This window comes from Camelina sativa, chromosome 12 (assembly GCF_030686135.1).
Source record: "Camelina sativa cultivar CO46 ecotype springtype chromosome 12, ASM3068613v1".
In the NCBI taxonomy this organism is placed as follows: Eukaryota; Viridiplantae; Streptophyta; class Magnoliopsida; order Brassicales; family Brassicaceae; genus Camelina; species Camelina sativa.
In genome coordinates, this window is record NC_141891.1 from 14,334,102 (window position 1) to 14,358,098 (window position 23,997).

The 23,997-nt window shown below is 33.8% G+C and overlaps 4 protein-coding genes and 1 long non-coding RNA gene across 5 annotated transcripts; 2 read left to right on the forward strand and 3 right to left on the reverse strand.

The window, feature by feature from the left end:
* Window positions 1–8,466: 8,466 nt before the first annotated feature.
* On the forward strand, window positions 8,467–10,343 carry LOC104792978 (glucan endo-1,3-beta-glucosidase 14-like). Its single transcript, XM_010519250.2, has 4 exons — window positions 8,467–8,653; window positions 8,782–9,118; window positions 9,309–10,017; window positions 10,156–10,343. The coding sequence occupies exons 1-4, from the start codon at window positions 8,581–8,583 to the stop codon at window positions 10,228–10,230; spliced, it is 1,194 nt and encodes a 397-aa protein (XP_010517552.1). The 5' UTR covers window positions 8,467–8,580; the 3' UTR covers window positions 10,231–10,343.
* Window positions 10,344–11,105: 762 nt separating this feature from the next.
* On the reverse strand, window positions 11,106–11,782 carry LOC104792979 (uncharacterized). Its single transcript, XM_010519251.3, has one exon. The coding sequence runs from the start codon at window positions 11,724–11,726 to the stop codon at window positions 11,214–11,216; it is 513 nt and encodes a 170-aa protein (XP_010517553.1). The 5' UTR covers window positions 11,727–11,782; the 3' UTR covers window positions 11,106–11,213.
* Window positions 11,783–13,689: 1,907 nt separating this feature from the next.
* On the forward strand, window positions 13,690–14,878 carry LOC147930518 (uncharacterized). Its single transcript, XR_015573997.1, has 4 exons — window positions 13,690–13,768; window positions 13,992–14,124; window positions 14,225–14,390; window positions 14,518–14,878. It is a non-coding gene; the product is annotated as an uncharacterized LOC147930518 (long non-coding RNA).
* A 1,317-nt stretch (window positions 14,879–16,195) lies between these two features.
* LOC147930519 (uncharacterized) lies at window positions 16,196–18,129 on the reverse strand. The gene is made up of 5 exons (XM_087477771.1): window positions 17,880–18,129; window positions 17,535–17,667; window positions 17,158–17,445; window positions 16,868–17,074; window positions 16,196–16,780 (listed from the first exon to the last, which is right to left on the reverse strand). The coding sequence occupies exons 1-5, from the start codon at window positions 18,113–18,115 to the stop codon at window positions 16,433–16,435; spliced, it is 1,212 nt and encodes a 403-aa protein (XP_087333897.1). The 5' UTR covers window positions 18,116–18,129; the 3' UTR covers window positions 16,196–16,432.
* An 840-nt stretch (window positions 18,130–18,969) lies between these two features.
* Window positions 18,970–19,781, reverse strand: LOC104793747 (uncharacterized). Its single transcript, XM_087477772.1, has 2 exons — window positions 19,464–19,781; window positions 18,970–19,371 (listed from the first exon to the last, which is right to left on the reverse strand). The coding sequence occupies exons 1-2, from the start codon at window positions 19,765–19,767 to the stop codon at window positions 19,046–19,048; spliced, it is 630 nt and encodes a 209-aa protein (XP_087333898.1). The 5' UTR covers window positions 19,768–19,781; the 3' UTR covers window positions 18,970–19,045.
* Window positions 19,782–23,997: the final 4,216 nt, after the last annotated feature.

Genomic DNA, 23,997 nt, shown 5'->3' on the forward strand with positions numbered 1-23,997 from the left:
AAATTTTGAAGTGAGAAAAGGGAGAGGAAAGGAGATGTAAGAAGAATGTCTTGGCCTGAAGAGAATCCACATGCCACTGATCAATACACCCAAGGTAAGAATTCACCTTATTTATGCTTTAATATTGACTAATGAGATGACAATGGAGATTTCAGAGATTCCAAGGGATTGTGGGATTTGAGTAAGGAATGTTGATGCTTATCATGGTTGAGTATAAGAAGTAAGTTTTTGAGTCAGGTAAATGAAGAGTGTGAATAAGAATAATCTGCAATTAAGTGAGTTCCCTGTTTTCAAACCTCTTTCACAGGTCTAAGTTTATGTTTTGCTTGAGGGCAAGCAAAGGCTAAGTCTGGGGGAGTTGATATATCATTGTTTTTGTGGTTTTTAACCATATAAGGAGTCTTTTAGTGTCTTTTCATTTGTTTCTAGATTGTTTTTGAGTCTTTACAGGTTTTTAGCATGGAAGGAGCAAAGTGGAGCAATTTGGATCAGTTTGGAGCAATAATCCGCAAGAAATCAACTTGGAATCGATCAGAGGAGATGGTGTCGATCAACACTGCCTTAGCATCGATCGACACCCAGTCCAAACCGACCAGAGAGCTAAATTTGGAAGTTTTACAAAGTTGCCCGAAGTTTTCCATATTTGCAAAACTAGTCCCTAACGTGTTTTAGGATATATATATATATATATATATATATATATATATATATATATATATATATAGTTTTTAGGTTTTCCAAACCCTTAAGTTTTATTCTGAATTTACAACAGTTTTATTTAATATTTGGCATTGCTTTTATTTTAATTCAAATTAATCTGTTTAGCTTAATTATAAAACTCTATAATTTATTGTGTAGTCTAGAGTCTCTGTGGATTCGATCCCTAAGTATTACAGTGATCTCTTAATTTGAGAGAGTAGCTCAGGGTTAAATTTGAGCATATCACTACCGAATCAGATGAAAAATTGAAAATAATTCAAAATTAAATCCAAAACCCTAAACTAATCACAGAACCCTAACTCGATATCAGAATAAAAAATCGAAACCCAGAACCCTAATTCGAACTCTAATAACAAATCACAGACCCTAAATCGAGAAAGAATTTCGAATCCCAGAAGTTCAAACCCTAAATTCGCTAACGGCTGTAGAAAATTACCTCCTTTCACTTCGAAACCGGGGGATAATCTTCTAGATGATAACGCGGATGGATTCGTCGGACGAAATTAACGGTTTCTTTCGCCGGCAAAACGAGTCGCCGTCGAGAGAGATAGAGAGAGAAGAGAGAAAGTCGCAGCAAGAAAATAATCTCGAACCTTTGATTTTTTCTTTTCCCCTACCCAAAAAAACAAAATGCTCTCACAGCCTGCCACGTGTACGAACGGACGGAATAAACAACGTCCCATACGAAGAAACGTATCTTCGATAAATGACACATTTACATTTAAATTAAATCCATTTATTACTAAGGACGGTCCATGCATACGCTGATGCACATGCCCTAAGGAAAACGTTTAGCTGATCAAATGAGTGACATAAACATATTGATTTTAGTTATATTATTTTCGTCAGGTTTTACTCCATTTCCAATTGAGAACTATATTGTCGGAAAATGGATATAAACAGAAAACCTTTTTTTTTCCCACCCCGACAAACAGGCAGCAGGTACAATTTAGACACTAAAAATCTTTTTCTCCTAGACACGAGAATCGAGACACTCTCAACACCGTTGTTCTCCGGCGCCGGCGAAGGAAAACTTTGCCGGCGTCGGGACATAACCCGACCTCTCCGTCTCGTTTCTTGCTTTCTCTGTTTTTTGTTCTTCCTACTTTTATTTTAGCTGTCAATTTCTTTTAATCCCTCTCGAAGTACCCTCCCCAACCACATGCACCAAGTAGCCGATTCTAAATCGAAGGAGATCAGCGTTTGGTCGAAGTCTCACAACTCTTACTCGCTACCCATCTCTTTCCCGGAGAAGGTATCCAAAGATCCAGCAACCTTCAGATCTAGGTTCTCATCTCACCAAGAAGAGATCTCAGACCAGGTATGGCTGATGGTAGGAGCAGATCCTATTGGACCATCATGTGCGCCTTGCCTGGTGGAGTCGTCGACGGCACACGACGGCCATCTCATCTTGGCTTTGCCTTCGGGTACTGGAGACCGTAAGATCCTGGTGCTCTTTTTCGATGCCTCAAGCCCTGCTATTAACTCACATCCAGCATCCTCCCCCTCGTCGGAGATGCTCCACCCCCTGAATCAGATGTCGTTTCAACCCGGCCGCCGCCTGCACAATTCTCTGCCTCCAACTGGAAAACTAGGGTTTCCATTAGCGGACCCATCACTTCTCGGCCCACTAAGGCTTCCAAGCCCATTAATACAAGGTGTCTCACAAGAAATTTTTGCGTGTGTATCCAGGTTCGATCGGAACTCAATTCTCTCCCACTCTAATCAATCTGTATGTAGATTTATAAAACCTCTTGTTCGAAGACTGCATTTGGTTAGTAAACTACCATTGTTGCTAGTTTGGTTAGAGATTTCTTTAGACAACCTGTTGTTAGTATCACCTAGGGTCTCTGCCTTTGGAGTTAGCAGCTTGAATACAATCGGCATTATGATCCAGTCCATATGGAACTGTGGTTACCGATGTGTCTTCAGGTTCCCTCCATTACCTTGTCTGATTCCTGAGCCCGATAAACTGCTTCTCATTTACTTTTTGAAGTTTCCGCCTAAGAATCTGAAGATTAGTGACACTATGATCCCAACTCAATGTAGTGGGGGGTACCACAACACCTTCAAGCGTTTCGCCTCTGACCCTAAAGCCGCTATCAACCCTTTACCTATCCTCAGTCAGAGCACCTTTAACCCTGCTCAAATCTTTGGCAAATCCCTCCTTCGGGTAGACACCTTCTTTCTGAAGTTGTTCTCAGCCTTACTTTCCTCAACACCGCTTGGTCTTCGATCCAAGACAGTGGCCATCTCTTCATGTATCGAAATATCCATGGAAGAAGCATTGTTATTTCTTGACCTCACAGGTTCCAAATCCCTTGCAAGGAATTGGCTCATAGCTCTCAAGTCTACAATCTCGATGACCCTTATCTATCTCTATCTCTTTGTTGTATTGACTTTCATTACTGCTTTTATTTGTTGTATCTTAAACAATGATCCTTATGTTGTATGTTGTGTTTTATGTTAATGGAATGAAGCATATGGTTGTTTAAAAAAAAAAAAAAACAGAAAACCTTTTTTTTTTCAATTGGTTTTTTATTTTTAACTAACGTCGGCAAAGATGTCTTCCTTTTAATTTTTGGCGAAAAGAAAAGTAACTACTTTTGGGGATCTCTCTTTCTTTTTTTTTTTGTTTGATACGAATCGTCACATATAATATGTGCATATATATTAGAAAACGTGAATCCACACACGCATACAATCACTCTTTTACATGTCAAGCCATGTGCCAAAAAAAAGGGATTGAAATGTTTAAAAAGTTAAATAAAAATAATACTAGAGCATCCTTTGGATGACAATAAAGAGAAAGATGGTTCTAAGAAGTGACTAAAGAAGTATATGCACAACCCTATATACATGGCCAACATATACATACAAACGACGACATATTATGAAATTACAGTGTAAGATCAGCGACCAATCTCGTTATGTATAGTACTGTAAATTAAAGCTGTATAGTGTAAAATCTACTTTAGAAAAAAAACGATGTATGACTAGACAACATGTTGGATTTCTCATTTTAGAATTCTCTCTTTATATTATTTTTGTCATTATGATAACAAACGCACAATAGGTTACTTGCTACGTACACAACGTTACTCTATCTGGTTCAACAATGTGATTTTTTTTTTTTTTTTTACTGATTAGGTTTCGATTTAAATGGATACAATGTTTTTTGATCAAATTTTGGGTTGGCCTTACAAAATAAAGTAAACAAAAACGAATTTGGTCAATGCTTGTATAGATAATTTGCTGGATGTCTATGAGTCCAGTAGATGCAGCGCCATTTGGGATAAGAAAGATTGTGATTTTTGATGTACGTATACGAAACCCTGTTGCATTTAAATTATATATTTGATGTTTTTTTTGGTTAATGCCTAAACAAATTTACTACAAAATTTATTGTATTTTATCAATCAAACATAAATCAAAATAGAACTCCAAGATTGATAGTTCAAATTGAAAGGAAAGAGTTTACAAAAAAGACTTCAGACAATAACGTTCAGAAATACCGAATGAGGCAATCCGCTTGGACGAAGCAGGAAAATTCATCTTTTAAGTAGGTTTAACATATGGAGACTCTTGTATTGTATATACTCTGATCTACCGTTCTCCGATACATAACTAAAATTCTAGAATATAAGAGAGTCTAAAAGCTTATGACATCACATTATACAACTAGTTGACAAAAAATAAATAAAAGAAAAACAATATACAACTAAACAAACGATAAGCTGTTTCAAATATAAAAATTGAAATCTCAATATAAATTTCTAATGTCTTACGTGTCTTATCCTTTAATGTCGCACCCAAATTTACATACATATTATAAAATATTTTAAATTCTCTTTTTTTCTTGTCGTTCACACAAAAAGGTGGAGGAAAAGGAGAAACATACACATAGATTAAGGCCCTTTTTGCGTATGCGCGTCATAAATGACGAACACTTTGATTAGTATAAGAAATTTTTAATTTGAATTAGCGTAAAGAAAAAAAGCACACGTAAAAGCTTTTTAGCCATGCATGCACGATGTTTACTGGTTATCGAGAAAGCAGTATCGCCGATGGATAAGACCTTAACTTTTTCTCTTATATTGTAAAGGTTATATTTTCTTTCTTATTCATATTTCTTCCCTCTTAAGCCTTATCCATTATCCAACAAAAATTCAATTTTGTAGGCAGCTTTATGAAAAAAGATTCGAGTAATGCTTACACCATTTTGACTCGATTATATGTATTATATGTTTCCACCATTGATTCGAAATGGCCCACAATATCTGCTTTTAATATGACGTCAAATATACCTTATTTTTGTCTAATATATGAACCCAAATCAAGTACAATTATATGTGAATCTCTTGGTAATATACGCTGTCATAACTCCTGTATACAGTTCAATTCAGATATAAAATGTAAGTTTATGACGTCAAAAATGAACGTGTAGGCTCATTGTAATTTAACTATATTTTCACTTTTGGTGCTTAATATCTTTCATGAAGATGAAATTTGAATTTTTCATCCGTTGAATTACATATTGTAAACTAAGAACATATAGAAACATGTCGGTCAGGCAAGTTTTATTGTAGTGGTTTAGGCTCACCGTGTGTTCGTTAATGTCTTTGTTAAAAAAAAGTAACCAAAAAGAAAAAAAAACAAAAAACAAAAACAGTTAAGTGTCTTACCTGGAAAGTGGAAACTTCTTTTTCTGACCACTTTCAATGATATCCAGCTTCCGCCAAGGAACCTCTCCCCGCCATAACACTTCGTGAGACGTGAATGATTCATGCGGGAGAATTTAACGGTACCTTATAATCACCTCCCAAAGCAAGCGCACTGTGGTCCAAGTTGGAGATGGTTAACTAATTTTAGTCATCTATCACTATCAAATCCCAACAGTTAACTGGGATCAGTGATACATCATACATTTGTAATACCATACCAAAGAGATATGGCAGTATGTCGATTGTCGAGCATATAAAACTGAACCAAGTAAAAACCTATAAACACTCTCTTTTTTCACGTGTGAAAAACCTTTTAATTCTATTGCATGTAGATACATTTTATAAGCTTTAAAACATTCCTATCGGTGCTTTGCTAGTTAAAAGCTCTCATGTCATTTTCTTTTCTAGACGTCGATTTATTACTTCCCAAATGTTCATTCAACAATTCTACAACGGAAGTATAGTAATTAATTAACACAGTAGATCATGAATAAAAAATAAACCAAAATTGTTAACTTTTATCATTACAAATAAATAAAAACTTGTGTCATACATAATAAATCAAATTATCATTAACTTTTAGTCTTTTACACATACACATAACCTAACACAATCTGTTCGGCCGTGTATGGTATATACTTATGTCATGTATCAAATCAATCAATGGAACTGCCATAAGTCGACCGGTCGTCCATCCTCAGCCACGAAATCAAACTCTTAAAACGACGAACTTAAAGTTTTCAGCCAACTATAAACAGGCCAATTTAGATAATTGACTCATTTTTACATATTTAATTCTAACATCGAATTATTACTGGTTTCTTTAATTATGACAAGTTCAGTCGCTTGAGATGTAGATTTCTTATAAGTTGTATACATGTGTTCAAATAAAACGGCCCTTGGTGTCGCGAAAAAGAGAGAAGATTTCGTATTAAAAATATAAAAAAGAAGACACTACGGTATTTTGGATTAGATCAATACCGCCAAAAGTTCCACTATAAAACTAATGTAACTTTTTTAGCTAGCCACCCTTTCGTGAAAACGAATTGACTATCGTATACGTGATCAAGTTTAACCCTTTATTTTTTACCATCTAAAAAATATAGTAAGTAGAAATCAATTTGTTAAAAAATCAAACGCCCAACCAGACGCAGGCAGTTGCTAATATTTTGGTTTTATTGTATCATCATCATCAGGTGATTAAAATATAACTGATGGTTGAAATTGACTGACGGCTCCAAGTGTGTGACACTTCTCCGCCAACTTGTCTTATTCCCCTCGAAAGCAGGTTAGCAACATAATCCTAATTGACCATTTTATTTTAATTTTAATTTTAAATTTCTTAACGCAATGCTTTTTAGTAGTTGTTCGTCAATTTATACATATCCACACAGTTGTCCCGTTTAATTTTACAAGTGTTAGTATATCCACACATTAGTATATCGGCTTTTGTCTCGTAAAAAAACAAAAACAAAAGTTAAAACAATACTGCCTTTTGTCTAGAGGAATTTTCTCGTCCTCTATCATCTTAATTTGAATACAATATATTCGTCTTGAGAAATCGTCATATACATATACCATCAAGGATTTATGATCAGTAAGTAGTTGATACGAATATATAATTAACAAGTATGACAAAAAAAAAAGAAAAGAATGTACAACAAGTTGAAAACCCAAAATGTCAAGACACTTAAAATAAAAGTTATATATCTTCCAGTGAAGTCTTTTATTTTTCTTGACGATTTGTGGCGCATTATGGTTTGTGTCTTCCAAAAATAATATTTTGGATTTCTCGTTCTTCACGTGCTTTATGGACTAGTATGAACGTTCGTCCGTGGTCTCTCGATTGCAAAAAGAAATATATTATATTTTCCAGGAATATATGATATATATAAACTTTAAAGTTGAAACGGAGGAGGCTTCCTTTAGTGTTACTATTGAATCCTTTGACACGTCAAGTCAAATCGGATCTTCAATTAGCTTTTGTCGAAAGAAATTTAGCTGATGGTATAATTAGGCTAGGATACACTTGCGGTCAAGATTCATGCGAAAATGTAATTGTTATTCTTCGAATCGTTTGAAGTTATGATTAAACTAACCACCATTAACATATGACCAGAAAAATTAATGATTCTTTCATTTAGTATAAATAATAAGAAAAATAAACAGTAGTTTTTTGTGATTAAGTATTTTATAAGACATTAATAGTTGATTATCAGTTAAAAAAAAATTCGAATTTTCCTGGACTGGGATTTAGTATGACTGATAAAAATAATCTATATAACCAGCTGAAATAAGTCAATTTTTTGTTTTAAGAACTAGTTGAAGTAAGAATGCTTAAATATTAAAAGTTATTGTGTTGATATATACTTTTATATATTTTTTCCTTCCGGATTGACGTAGAATAAGCTTTTGGTGTGTAGCAAAAGATTGTTTAAATTGACGACTACTCACCTACTAATTGAAACGAATTTTCAAATATTATCCGGTTACTTTATGAAAATTCTGCAATAATTTTCTATACGTCCACTTAATTATGTGTATCCCATTCTATTCTACTTTAATTTATTTTTTTCCTTTCTTTTTATTAATTAATATTATAACATTGCTCACTTTTTTTACCAACCCAATGGCTAGCACAACTTGTATAACACAGTACATGTAATGAAACCAAAACACACACGAATGTGTTTCCATACATGTGCATGCAAATTCTCTTTTCATACGAGTCTCCATCAAATACTAATTAAAGAAAATTTATATACATGTTTTATATAACCTAAATATATTTCTTTAATAAGAAATCCATCGTTGTGGTTTTATAGATAGCCGTCGTCAATGGATAAAAAAGGCATAAATGAGAAAAGCAATATAGGGAAGGCAAAGCTAAACAATTTATTAACATATAAAAAAGATTTAAAAAAACATAAAACTTCAACACTAAACCATTTCCTTTTACACGAAATAAAAAACACGGAAAAAAAAAACAAACAAGCGAAGAAAAGTATTCTTCAACTTGGCTTGGCTTATTGTGTATGGTCTATATATATTCCATTACACCCTCTCTTAAAACCCAAAACCTTCACAATCATTCTCCTCTCTCTCTCTCTCTCTCTCCCTCTTTTTCTTCCTCAACATGACATCAAGAACATTCACAAGAATTTCCAATCTCATTCATCTTTTTCTCATGCTTTCTCTCGTTTTCTCAGGTGAGTTCTATATATGAGATTTTAAAATTGAGCTCTTAAGTTATGAAGTACGTTGCCGCGTTAATTATGAATGATGTGACATTATAATTTTCTAAAAGTTTCGAATCTTTGTTTGGAAATAAATGCAGGGAATATACTACAAAGAGTAACGTCTCTTGGCATCAATTACGGGCAAGTTGGGAACAATTTGCCTTCACCGGATAAAGTCATTAACCTCTTGAGGTCTCTAAGGATCACCAAAACAAGAATCTACGACACTAATCCTCAAATCCTTACTTCTTTTGCAAATTCAAACATTGAGATCATTGTCACAATCGAAAATCAAGTTTTACCGATGTTACAAGATCCTCAACAAGCTCTCCAATGGGTGAATTCTCACATCAAACCTTATGTTCCGGCCACTAGGATCACCGGAATCATGGTTGGCAACGAACTTTTCACGGACGACGACTCTAGTTTAATAGGGTAAGTTATAATCTTTGAAAATGAGATCTTTACACTGATTCACCTTTTCTAAAATAGTGCTTTGTCACTTATAACAATCACATTTGAAAAAGAAAAAAAAAACTTGCTATATTATTTTAAAGAGTTTGGTGTAATTTTTTTTGTCCACTAACGCTAATTTTGATGTATTCTCAATTTTTTTTGGTAATAGATACATGATGCCGGCCATAATCAACATACACAAAGCCTTGGTCCAATTAGGTTTAGACAGATACATTCAAGTCTCGTCTCCAAGCTCTCTTGCCGTCCTCGGCGAGTCATATCCTCCATCTGCCGGAAGTTTCAAGCCGGAGGTATCCTCCGTGATGCAACAACTTCTTGCTTTCTTGGAAGCAACGAAATCTCCCTTTTGGATCAATGCTTACCCTTACTTTGCCTACAAAGATAGCCCAAAAGAAATCCCAATCGATTACGTTCTATTCAACCGTAACATTGGCATGACCGATCCCAACACGAGACTACACTACGACAACATGATGTATGCTCAAGTCGATGCAGTTGCTTTCGCAGCTGCCAAATTAGGGTACCGTAACATAGAAGTTAGGGTTGCGGAAACAGGGTGGCCTTCAAAAGGAGATGCCGGAGAGGTTGGAGCGTCTCCTATGAATGCTGCCACGTACAACCGTAATCTTATGATGAGGCAATTCGCAGGAGAAGGAACTCCAGCGAGACGAAATGAAAGGCTCGACGTTTATATATTTGCGTTGTTCAATGAGGACATGAAACCAGGTCCTACTTCCGAGAAAAATTACGGTATATTCCGACCCGATGGTTCATTAGCTTACAACTTGGGGTTCTCTACAATGTCAACAACGACGGCGAATTCAGAATCTGTCACTTACTCATCCTCTGCCACTAAGGTACAATTTAGTATTCTATGTTTTGTTTTATTCGAATTTGGAAATATCAGGGGCATAACGATTAACGAGGATAAATGTTTGTTAAAGGACTAAATGTGTAACAATGAATTAATTCTCTGTTTTTTCTTCTTCTTTCAGGCAAAGAGGAACTTGGAGTATTGGACAATTTTGATATCGGCGATGATTCAAGTTGTAATGTCGAGACTATTTTAGAGAAAAAGAGTATCGAGAATATAATAACGTGATTGGTTAGGATATATATATATTTTATGTGTAAACAATTTAATTATTTAAGCTTGATAAATATAATCTTATATTCAATTCAATATTCCAAAAATCAAGTCGGTCAATAGTTAAAAAAATTATAAACTTAATTTTGTCGTTTAACAAGTAAATTGACATATGGATATTAAAATAATTTGATACAATTAATTAATAAACAAAGTTTATTTCTGAAGAAAAACTTATATCGGCGTCTTGACGTACATGAAAAGATTTGAGTAGCTTTGACCCTTAGGCATAGAATCGATAAACAACAGTCAGTTTAGAATCAACCATATACTATATTTATTTCTCTAATTCAAGAAATATGAATAACCTTAATTCATTTATATATAACTTTGGATATATATTGAATATAAATTCCTAGTTATAATATGAATATTAGAATGCAAAATCTATGCATTGGAGTGAACGGTACGAAGAATTGGAACTGATGCTAAGAAAGAAAAGAAGAAATTAAAAGCCATGAAACAAGAGCTTATGCTCACGATGCAAATCCACATGCTCATTTCCAATTCTATCGGCTTAATATACTCCCTTGTTCTTGCCCGCAAGACGATGCGTTTTTGACCTTGAAATATGAGACAAATATGCTCTTTTTCTCCATCTTTATTAATTCTCCGTCGTCTCTATATTATTTTGCCGACTTCTTAAGTTTAGTTTTACAAAAAAGATTTAACAATCTAGCCGCACGTACGTCAATTTATTTGAGTATGCTAGTATTATATTTTGATAATTCCTTAATAAACAATCTTGATGAACAAATATGCAAATTATTTTCATACATTGGACAGTCAAAAATCGATCGATTATTTTCCATATATCTATATTAAAAAAAATGTTTGTAAAAGAAATGAAAATTACAAAAGTGCCATGGGAGGAACAAAATCGTTTCACGTACCGGTTAACGATCTTTAAGGTTGTGTTTGTGTAGAAAGATCGCAAAAGAGAGTGGTAGCGGAATTAGGGTTCTGGTTATGGCATGGAGATGAACCGGAAGGAGGTACGAATCCTTTGGGAAGCATAACCGAGAATGTATCAGGTCGAACCGGACGGTTTAAGCCGTTACTTTTCCTGGCCATCATCTTGAAGTAGTCAGCACGATGATGAAGACCACGGCGACGAAGACTCTGACGATATTCATAGTAGTAGTAGTGGTAATTGTAACGACGAAGACGGTGGTGGTGGTGGTCTCGTTGCAACCGCCGGTTCAAGATAAACGGTGTCGTTTTCTCTATGTAGACGAGTTGGTGCGGTGATTCGTTGCCGTTGAGATAGGTTTCTTTCTTTTGTGTAGTAGTAGATACTCTTGTTTCTTGATTCGGAGATGATGATGATGATGATGAGGGCGAGGTGAGGAAGATGAGAGTGAGAATGAAAGAGACGATGAAGATTTTGAGAATGCTCTGTTTCATCGAATCATCCATTGCGATTGTGGATTGAGATATAGAGTATGGTTTCTGTTTATGAAAGAGAGAGTACAATGAAACATAAACGGAAGCGATGCAGTATATATGTGACTAGGTGGTTCCAATATTTATAGTGAATTAGCTAAAAATACTAATGAGTTTTCTTCACTTCAACAAACCTACAAATGATTAAATTAAATCAAACTTATGATTTGATTAATGGAAAATGAGTAGTGGAGTGATTTAGTAGTGGCGCATTGACAATCTACGAGATTGTTTTCATGAAATAATTATGTATTTAGAAAATGAAGTAACCAAAACTTTAATTCTTATTAATTATAATGATGTTTACTAGCCTGATAAAACTATTTTTTTTATAATTACTAAATAAAGACCCATGCAATGTGCGGGTTTAAAATATTGTAAATAAAATTAAACTTAATAAAATATATTAAAATATATTATTCATTATTTCTAATTTTTTTTTTGCTATAATACATTGATTTATATCCACATACAAATTTTTTATGTATGTTACTATTAAAAATGTATTTTTTACAAAAAAGTATACTGTAGGTTACAAATATATTATTTACCACTACCTAGAAAATATATATATGAACAAATTAAGCTAACTACTATATGTTTTTTTACTTTCACTTTTGCATAGTTTCTTTAATCACTAAAATTGTTGGCTCAAAAAACATTTTGAATAAAAATAAAATTACATCACAATAGTGTATGACTAACCATGGAGAGAACCTTGGTTCTGTCCTCCTCCCTTATGTAGAACCTTACGTCCAACTTCCTCCATCATGGAGAGAACCTTCGCTCTGCCTTCTTCCCTTGGAGAGATAACCTTGCGTCCAACTTTCTCCACCATAGAGAGAACCTCGGCTCTGTCCTTCTTCTATGTGAAGAAAACATGTTCACGTCTTTTAGTTATCTCCAAGTGACTCGTTCCAACAACTAATGAAACTAAAAACCATTTTCCAACGTCACAAATTTTTTAATATAATAAGATTATAATTATCTTATGCATCGTTTTACCAAGCTTGAAAACTGTGATTTCTGATCATTAAAATTGATATGTGTCACGATCTGATGAGTTACTAATTTTGATATGTGATTTCTGATTCTTAAAATTGACATGTGTCACGATCTGATGAGTTACTAACTTGAATATTTAATTATTAAAATTAGCATGTGTCATGATCTGGTGAGTTTTTAACTTTGATCTCTGATCGTTAAAATTAACACGTATCAAAATCTAGTGAGTTACTAATTTTGAGAACCAAACTTTATATAATAAGATATAATTACATTTTAAGGGTTTAACTGTACCATTAACAAACGGATTTTGATGTGGCTATTTTTTTATGGTTAACATTTATGATTTAACCGGTCGTATTCTTACGGTCCGGTTATGATTTAGAAATGGTCTGAAATACAGTTACACCTAAATTGTATTATGTATATACGAATAACATAAGAATTGCAATATAGTGGTAGGAAATGAGGATTATAAATATACCCAAATTCTAATTACTTTAATCGAAACTAGCCCATCACGGTATCATCTTTTAGGTAATCATCTGTATATACATTTTTTTGAGACATTGAGCAAATAAATTCTGTATCACTAACGTTTTGTTTATCGCCTGTTTGTTTGATTGTCATATGGGTAGAGGTGTCAAAATGGATCAAGTTTTATGGATCAACTCAACTCAATCCAATCCATGAACCCTAATGAGTTAACAAAATTTATCCTAATGAGTTCATGAATAAAATGGATTAATGCGTTAATTGGTTTAGTGGATCAAATAAGTTGAGTTGTAATGGGTAATAGTTAACCATTTAATCCATCAATTCTATTTTTATTGAGTCAAATGGTTAAACCGGTTAAAATAACCAAAAATCTGTAAACCAATCAAAATGAATAAACCGATTAATGCTTTGATTTTTTCTCAAAACACACCTTAATCGTGATTTGAGGGTTGGATCTTCGCCGGCGTGAACCAGGCAGCTGGTTCTCTCCTCTCATCTTCGCCTGAGTTCAGGTTTGTTTCTTCTCTCTCCCATGTTTGGATAATCGAGAAGACTATATATATGATGCCATGTCTAATGTTGCAAGAGAAATTGACTTTTGGTAGACTCATCGAGCTTCTCCCTGTAATGATCAAGCTCCTGTTGCATATGCTCTTCGTTTAGACCAATGGCCTTGTTTGAAGTGGCTTGTTTGTCTAATGACAAAATTAAGTTGTGAATGGATGTTTGATTCAGGTTTGTGACAGGGAGAACATGCTTTTTTCGGCGAGGAGTCAATTGAGACTTCAACAGAGAGCGTGGCAGCGTAGATACGACGACGAGGAAGGAGAAAAATAAAACAAACTCAGTATAAAACCTTCGTTTAGAGGTTTGGTTCTATTTTCTTTAGGCCACGTTTGTATACCAAGCATTGCTTTTATTCAAAAAAAAAAAATTATTGCTCTAAGGGAAGACATGATTTCAAACAGGTTTGCTTGAGGATCTTGGCACTGCACCGCCTGGAGCGATAGTGGTCTTGCAAGCTTAAGAAGTGGGAACAGATTAGGAGTTGACCCAACATTCGAACAATGGGAACAGATTAGGCAAATAGTGAGATCTAAAGGCTTGTTACCCTTCTTTGATTGTGCATATCAGGTAAAGTCATATGTTTGTTGTGCTAGTTGTGATTTTTCTCTTCTTAAGAAGTGTTATTTTCTCATCTTAGTCCGAGGTAAAAAAAAACGCAACATGACTCATTTTTTTTTCTCTCTAAACTTTTCAGGGCTTTGCTAGTGGTAGCCTTGACTCAGATGCACAAGCGGTTCGTATGTTTGTTGCTGATGGAGGTGAATGTTTGATAGCTCAAAGTTATGCCAAAAATATGGGTCTCTATAGTGAGCGTATTGGTGCTCTTAACATTGTAAGAAACTAAAATTTTCAGTTTCATCGTCAAAAGAAAAGTAATCATATTTTTTTTTTGAAGAATGTTATATATTAGAAAAATGTGTATATTGGTTTTTTTTTACACCTAAACATAGATACTGAGTTTGAAACAAGGGCAGGCCATATAATTTCTTTAGGCCACGTTTGAATAAATTTAGATGATCTTTATTATTGTTATAATTTTATTGGTTGTTTATTTTTACTGATGTGTCAGCTTCTGGTTCAATACAGAAGTTGAGGTGTCAACACTGGAGAGAAACACCCTTGTATTTTTATTGTATTGATATATGGTTATCTATCGTAGATGATATGTATTTTTAATTATTTATATTATTTTATGACTATGATAAAATCATCTATATATATATAAATTATTTGATTGTTTGATATATTGAATATAGTTTACATTTAATTATATATAAATATAAATTGTAAGTGTGATTGTTTATATATGGCAGAAATTAGTTATTTTTTTGTTCTTTGAAATGTTGAATAAATATTAACAAAAAAAGCAAAACATATGTAAAACATAAACAAAAATAAGTAAAATATTTTTACGTATGTGTTTTTATAACATATAAAATAGACTTTCATATATCATATCATCTATTTTTTATTTTCACATTAACATTTTGTTAATTAATTAAAAATATATTCTTGTATAAAATTTTAAAACAACTTTTCAATTTTCATGTAGTTTTTCATTTTACTTTCAAACATCTAATACATTATATAATACTCTATTAATACAAATAAAAGATTAAGAAATATGAAATAAGAAGAATTAATAACAAACAAAATATCATGAATTTTTAAAATAAAAAGCGTAAACATATTTTCAAACCAAATATATAACCTAACTAAAAAGATATATGATCTTATAATTTTTATTATTTTGTGGCCTTGGGCAAAAACCCTTTTCATTACACGTGAGGCACGTCACTGATTGTGAGAAACTCATGGGGAAACAGATGGGGAGAGAGCGCACTACAAGAAAACAGGCCATTTACGACTGCATTTGTAGTCGTTTCGTAGTCGCTATTTCATAAATTACGACTATTTTACGACTAATCACTGTTGTCGTAAAACGTTAGTCGGTAGGAAATTCAGTCGTAATTTAGTCGGTAAATAGCGACTACGTTACGACTAATCCACGTAGTCGTAAAAGTAGTCGTAAGATAGTCGTAAACGTTTACGACTGTTTTGTGACTAAGTTACGATTAATTAAAATGTGAACAGTCGTTGTGTACAGATAGTCGTAAAGTAGTCAGTAAACATTTACGACTATTTGCTGACAGTTTAACGATTAATGCGATGTGAAGGAGATTAGTTTGAGAATAGTTGTGATATAGTCGTCAAATGTAGCGACTACTTGGCTACTACGAGACGACTATTTGACGACTGTGTTGCGACTATGTTAATCTAGATTTAATGACTATTTGAAGACTATAGGGATTAAAAACCAGAATCTTTTTTTTTTTTGTTTTGCTTATAACTCAAATTTATAATCAAAGAAAGCCTTAAAATTTGCATTTTTAATTACCAAAAGTTAACCATAATTGTAATTAGTACACCACATAAGCCATTACAAAAAGAGAGAACCATATTTTTGTCACAACCAAAAGAGAGAACCTAACACTATGATTCTCTTAAGTGATAAGGAAGAACACATCATCCCAAATTGTCAAGTTCATTAGAGTAAGAAATAGAGAGAGATAAGTAGCCTAAGAATTAACCTAAGGAGGAGATGCACTTTATGTAGGAGGGTCGATGGGTGCATCACTTGATTCAGACTCATGGAACTCGAGAAAGGCCGGATCAAGTTTCTGCATGAACTTTTCCAAGCGATCTATCTTCTTCTGTTGCTCAGCCACAACTTTGGAATGTTCTGCTTCACGAGCAGCAAACTCAGCATCACGTTTTGTCGCATAAGCAACTTGTTCTTCAATGATCCTTTGAGCTTCCTTCATTTGCTCTTGCAATGCTACAAACGATGATGACTGTCCTTGTTGATGATAGCTGCTGCCATTGAGAAGACCCTGAAGATGATCCTTGAGGCTACCGAGCCCAAAAATATTACCTCGTGAATCCTTCTCGGTGGACTGAGAAAAAAAAAAGGTGAAACTGTAAATAGAGAATATGAAAGTTAAAGATTCTTTAAATATAGATTGTGAGAAATGTAACTTTACCTGAAGAAAGATGGCAGTATAATCTTCTGCTGTGAGCTCATGAACTTGTGAAGGATCTGACTCAATCTCAGATAGCTTAGCTTGTAAGTTTTTCTCATAAGTTGTAAAGATCTTCTCAGCCTTGCGATCCACATATGTACCATCTGGCTTTGTATGAGTTTCTTTGAAAACCTCACCGAGACTCACTGGTCTCCCAAGTTTTTCTTCCTGGAATGTTACAAAAACAAAGAAAAGGGTTAAGATATAAGTTTAAGTTGCAAAGGTGTAAGAAAAAAAACAAAGTTACTCACCAAGCCTTGTTTGACTTGTTGATAAGATGTTGGCCCAGATAAGTGCATGTGAGGACCGAGACCATTACGGTCTGACATGCGAGCTTTGGAATAGATTCGACTCCTTTCTTGTGCTTCTTCAGTCTCCCACTGAGCAACCATTACTTTCCACAGGTCACCCTCGATCCATTTAGGTTGCACTCGACTAGTCCTAACGTCGCTAACCATGTTTTTCATCCGTCGTTGGCATATGTCATAGAAATACTGTTGCACTGTTCCTGTTATTAAAGGATCCCAAGTGTGTGTTTTCTATGAAAAAAGGAAAATAAAATTACATTAGTGAACAACAACTTAATCAAAACCTATCTATGAATGAAACTCAGAACATAAAACTATACCGCAAACTCAAGGAAGTATCTTTCTCGTCTATCCGGAGGCACACATGACCAATTGTAGAATGGACCATCAAATTTGTTTGTAAAAACTCTAGTAATCTTCCGAACCAGTGCTGATTTTGCATCACGAGTAAACCTCAAATAACAAAAGAATCAAGTCAGTTCTTTGACAGACATAACAAAAGAATCAAGTCACATAACAGTTAGTTAAAATCGTTTACTACACACTGAAACAGACATTAAACACATTCACTCGTTTACTACAATCTGAAGCCAACCAATAACAGACAACAAAAATCAACCAACTAACTAGAACACGGTTGTAAAATTATGAAAACGTAGACATACCAAGTCGTGTTAGGCTTCGGTTCCGGAGAGAGGACGGTGGTGAACGTATGACGGTCCGGCACCATAAGTATCGCGTTTAGAGCCCTCAACGTGTCCTCCTGGAGTTCCGGCAAGACTGGATCTGACTCTGCGAAGTTGTGACCTTGAGAAGAAGGATGACTTTGAGCGTGAGAGGCTGCATTTGGAGATCTCGCAGAATCTTCCAACGGATTCGATTGAACCGGTGGATTGTTCATCACTTCGGTTGATGACCGAGAGGGATGCTCTACACCAACTCGATTCACGGAGCTTTGAAAAAGGATTTGCGGTGGTGGATAGTTTCTGACTTGCGGTGCCGCGGATGTCGATATCTGGGGAGAAACGCGGACTTGTTCTTGAGGCGTCGGAGGCGTCGGAGGCGTAGGATTTTCAGCCGCCGGAGTGAAGTTGTATTGACTCGGTAGAGGATTGAGTCTTCTCACCTTAGATGATGGATTAGAGCCACCGGGTCTGAGAGAAGCGTTGGGGGCAACATTTCTCTTGCGTCCAGGCTTCTTGACTAGAGGCATCTTCGTCGTTAGAGAGAAAACGGCGATTTACGGGGAAGAACGGGAAAGATTAGGGTTTCGATGTAGAGAGAAAACGGCGACGAACACAAAGAAGAAGAAATGTTAGAATGAATAGAGATTAGGTTAACGATTAGGGTTAGGTCGTGTGTGATGGGCCGTTAATGGACTTCGTGTTTAATTAACCCAATAAGCTTCAAATTAGTCGCCTATCAGTCTCTAAGTAGTTGGTATTTGTAAAGACTAATTTTTTTATAAGGCTGGGCTTGTTTAAGAAGTCTATAATCAGGTCCATTAACGGATTGAGGTAATTAAACCCAAGTATTTTGAACTTAGTCACTTAATAGTCGCTAATCAGTGGCTTAACTTAATCCTTTTAAATTCATATAATTTAATTTATATATTTTTAAACATAACATTTAATATATTTGGCTTAATTTATATATTTGGCTTAATTTATATATTTTTAAACATAACATTAAATATATTTGGCTTAATTTATATATTTGGCTTAGCTTATATATTTTTAAACATAACATTTAATATATATTACGTATTATTTAGAACACAATTCAAGATATATTACATATTATTTATTCCACAAATTTGACATAGACATAATTAGGAGGATTCTTCATCATCTGGTTCTTCATCATCCGAAGATGATAAATTACACAAGAATTCATCTTCAGGTTCCACATCCTCAACGCCGTAATCTAGATTTATTGGGTTAACTTCCTCTTCCAAATTGTCAAGTACAATATCTTCAATTGTAGTCATCAATACAGCATCATCATTTTCGGTTTGCAAAAGAGTTGTCTCTGAACTGTTGACATATTCTCCAGAAATGTTTCCCCTCGGATTCACCTTTAGAACATTGAACCATATTTGCTTCGGTTTTTTAACGTATGGATACGGAATATAACACACTTGTTCTGCTTGAGAGGCTGCATTTGCAAATTATGAAAGTTACATTAGCATATCAACATAATGTTTTATTTATAGATAAATAAATACACATATATATATATATACTTACCTAGAATAAATGGTTCGTATTTATTGTACTTTCTTGTTGAAAGTACGTCTACGACACCACCATTGCTGATCCGAGTGCCTCTACCGATAACAGGGTCATACCACTTGCACTTAAAAAGAGTGATTCTCAAATTAACCATCCCCTCATATTGAAGCTCTATGATATCAGTTATGGTTCCGTAGAAATCCGCTGCATCAGATTCATCCGTGTAATTTTCACCCTTAGCACATACCCCATAGTTACATGTGTTACGTCCAGCGCCGTGATTCTCTGTATGAAACAAATAGCCTCTTGTAAAATACATTGGCCATGTTTTGACCTTGTTCTACGTCGGCCCTCCCGAGGCTTCCATCTTTGTGCACCACAAAACAGACATTTATCTTCCTTTTCGTCATCTTTCCAATATATCATACAATTGTTAATACAAACATCAATTGTATGATATGGGAGGCCTAAATTGCGCATCAATTTTTCGGTCTCATAATGTGAACCAGTAGCTTGGTTTCCTTCTGGTAAATAATCAGTCAATATTTCACAAACCGAATCCACTAACTTTTCACTCATATTATAATCTGCCTTATTTTGCATGACTCTAGCAGCTAGGGATAATTGTGAGTGACCTTCATGGCAACCATCATATAATGGATTTTTTGCACCTTCTAACAAGTCGTAGAATTTCTTGGAATGGTTAAGTACCGGTTCCTCGACATTCTGATAACTACCATCTTGATGATAATTATCTTGATGATAATTATCTTGATGATAATTATCATCTAAACTTATGTTATAACGAAATGCATCATTCACCATATCCACATATCTATCTCCTACCACATTACCCACTTCTTCATTCCCACTTACAAACGTCGGATCTACATAACTCTTTCCTATGCCCATATTAATTTCTTCCCCATGTTTATACCAAACATAATAATCTGGCATAAACCCATAGCAAAAAATATGATTCCAAATTGTACCCCCTGGAAGACGCCTACCGTTTTTGCACTTATCACAAGGGCAGTGAAACTTACCACCATTATTTTGTGCTAAACGCTGACTATTTGCAAAAGCCATGAACTCCTCTACCCCGGTGCTGAACTCTTCCGTGAAATTTCCCGTCACTTCATCAAGCCTCTTATACATCCACTCCCGAAAATGACTATAATTAGAACTTCCCGCCATTATTAAAGATCTCTCACTCTTGTTTTTTTTTTCTCTTTTGATTTTTTTTCTCACTCTTGTTTTTTTTTTCTCACTCTATTTTTTTTCTCACTCTCAAAATTTTTTTTGTTACTCTCGATTTCTTTCTTGCTAATGCTCTTGCTTGTGGTGTGAATGAAATAAGAAAGGAAGGTGTGGTATATATAGAGAAATTTGGCGACTGAAAAACGACTGTAAAACGACTCTGATGTGACTCAAACTAACAGTCGCAACAAAACAAAGCTTACCAACCCCACAAACGAAAAAAACGTGTTTCTTTTTGGCCGACATGTTTGCGACTCACCTCAATAGTCGCTTAGTAGTCGCCAAATATCCGACTAACTAATTTAGTCGTATTTTAGTAGCCAAATTAACGACTCGCCGCAGTAGTCACCATGTAGTCGCCAATTTAGCTACTGTTTGCTGACAAAATTACTTTCTTGTCTTTCAGTCGTAAAATAGTCGCTAATTAACGACTACTGAACCAACTATTCATTTCAGTCGGTAAAAAACGACTAATTTACGACTAAGTTTTAGCAGTTGTAAAGTAGTAGTTAAACAGTCGGTATATAGTCACTAAATTTGGCGACTACGAGTTTAGTCGCCAATCGTAGTCGTAAATTGCCTGTTTTCTTGTAGTGGCGGAGACATAAAGATGGCACATAACATTGCAAAGCCAACTGGAAAGTGTGGAATCGCAATGGAGGCTTCGTATCCAATTAAAACATTTCATCTTCATCTTCTTCTTCTTCTTCTCCAAAAAATGGGATTCGTAAAGTTATCTCTGATGATCCTTCTCTTAGCCATGATCGGCGTTTCATATGCCAGGGACATGACTATCATCTCATACGACGAGAAACACCATATCACCACAACCACCACCGTGACAAGCCGTAGCGATGCGAAGGTTAAGAGAATCTACGACGCGTGGTTTGTAACACCCCGACCGCTACCTCTTAGTGGACCCTATGTTCAATCTCAGTCCATGGGCCCACCTTCCTTAATGGACCTCACGTCCTCTCACTAGGCCTGTAAGTCCAAAGAATAATGATCATGACTTGTATATACAAATAACAGCATTCGTTGGCAACACAAACTCTCATTAAACTTCTTCAGCTACACATGTTGAACAAAATCAATCGACAAAATCACAAGCATAAAGGGAGACCGAATTGAATTTTTAGAAATACAAGGGACTCAATCATCTTAGACCTACTCTGTATCACAAACAAAAACCGACTCTATACCTAAGATGCAAAGAGTTTAAACAGTCATGTATTAAAAATCTCCGCCTAGCACCGATTACACCCTGTAAAATCGCTAGATCCATCCTCTCCGCCTTGATTAATGACTACTCTCCGCTTATCATCGATTATCTAATTATGCTTGTCTAATTTGATTATAACCCGTCTAATTTGATTACTTCCCGCTTATTTTTTTGTATACAGATTATTTTTGGAGCCAAATATGAATTAATTACCTTTTTGTTATTTAGACATTTAAATTAAGAATTTTTGATGTTTTATAATAACTAATTTACAAACTTTTAATGAAAATCATAAAATTTTATTTTAAAATAATGTTTTCATGTGTTTATCATAATTTTAAAGGCAATACTGTACTTTTATATTTTATTTAATATCTTTTTAACATAAATAGAATTATACATATATTTAGTACTGATGTGTTTTGGTCTCAATCTGAGATAGAAAGGCAAATTATTCAGGTTTCGGTTTCTGTCTTTCAGTCTCAGATATGAACAAAAGCAGCTTCAAGCAAGATGTGATCGGATGAAGGCAATGTTAATCTACACCAGTGGGTATGAGTCTAGGGCATAAAATACTAAAATAGGGTTTGAGGATTAGGGTATAGGATTTAAATCTAAAACAATAAAATTATAATATTTTTTTGGATTAATTAATATTTAATTTAGGGAATATGTATAAATTCACACTTGGGAAATATGTGCTGCTAATCCTCAATGAAGAAAAACAAAATATAATGTTAATGAGTTTTTGAACTAGAGTTAAGGGTATAAAGAGTATAGGAATTTGAGATGTACATTTTTTGTGTTATCAACAATAAAAATATATTATTTTTGTTACGGCATTTTATTTTATAAATTAAAAAAATACTCAAATTTATATGAAGATTGAAATATGAACTCTACACACTAAAGGGTTTATGGTATAGGATTTGTTCAATCTTTAAACTTACTAGGCAATTAGTCCACGTGTGGTTGTATGCATAATAATTTTGATTATATTTCTTAAATTTTCTTAAACTAAAAATATTGTTTTACTAATGTATAATCTTAAAAAAATTATACTAATGTATGAATCTCAAAAAAATTTATAGCAATTTCTCACAATAACACTCCTGTCAACATTTTTTTTGGTATGGTTATTTATTATACAAAATTAAAAATATATAAACTTTTCTATAAATCAAAAATTAACCAATACTACAAAAAATTATTACAAATTGATTAGCTATATTAATATAAATAATAATATAGTAATTTAAACATTTTCCTAATATAAGAGAATCTATGTTTATGATCATGTTTTATAGAGGTTAAACATTGATTTAAAGATTTTTTCTTAATGACATTGTAAACATAAGACTGTAGTATAGTATAATTGAATCAAATAAAATTATTAAAAAATTTAGTAACTACGTATAAAATTATTGTATATGGAATATTCCTCATTTCAAAGTTTAAAGCAATTAAAATAATTAAAAAATATTAAAATTTTATGAAAAACATTTTTTCTTGAAAGATAAATATATTAGTTGGAGGAATGAATGTAAAATTATTGGATATGAGTTATATTGTGTTAAATGTAGAGTTAAATGGAGTTAAATGCCTTTAAAAGTGGGTTAATTATAAATATATATTTTAATTTATTTTTGACTTAAAAGAAAAGGAGTACCAAGTGGCTCAATCAAAATTTAAACTTACATTTTTTGATTGTTTTGTTGATATAAACTCAACACTCGCACATAATATTCCAAATTGAAAATATTACTTTTGAAGTGACAAACTAAATTAGTTTTTTTTTAAATATTATATTAACTTCAATCTAAAGATTTTTTAAAACCCCAAGAATAACTTCAATCCTTTTGTTTTTTTTTTTTTGTTTTTCACTCATCAATTTAATTTATAGTGCTAGATTTCATAATAATGGTTTCATCTTTAGAGGATTTAGTTAAATGGTATTTTAATAATTATATTATTTTCTATATTTCACTTTTTCATTTTGCTTAAATCAAGAAAATCATTTTTTTTTAATAATTAAGTTCTTTTTGTTTTCAAAAACCTCAAATATTA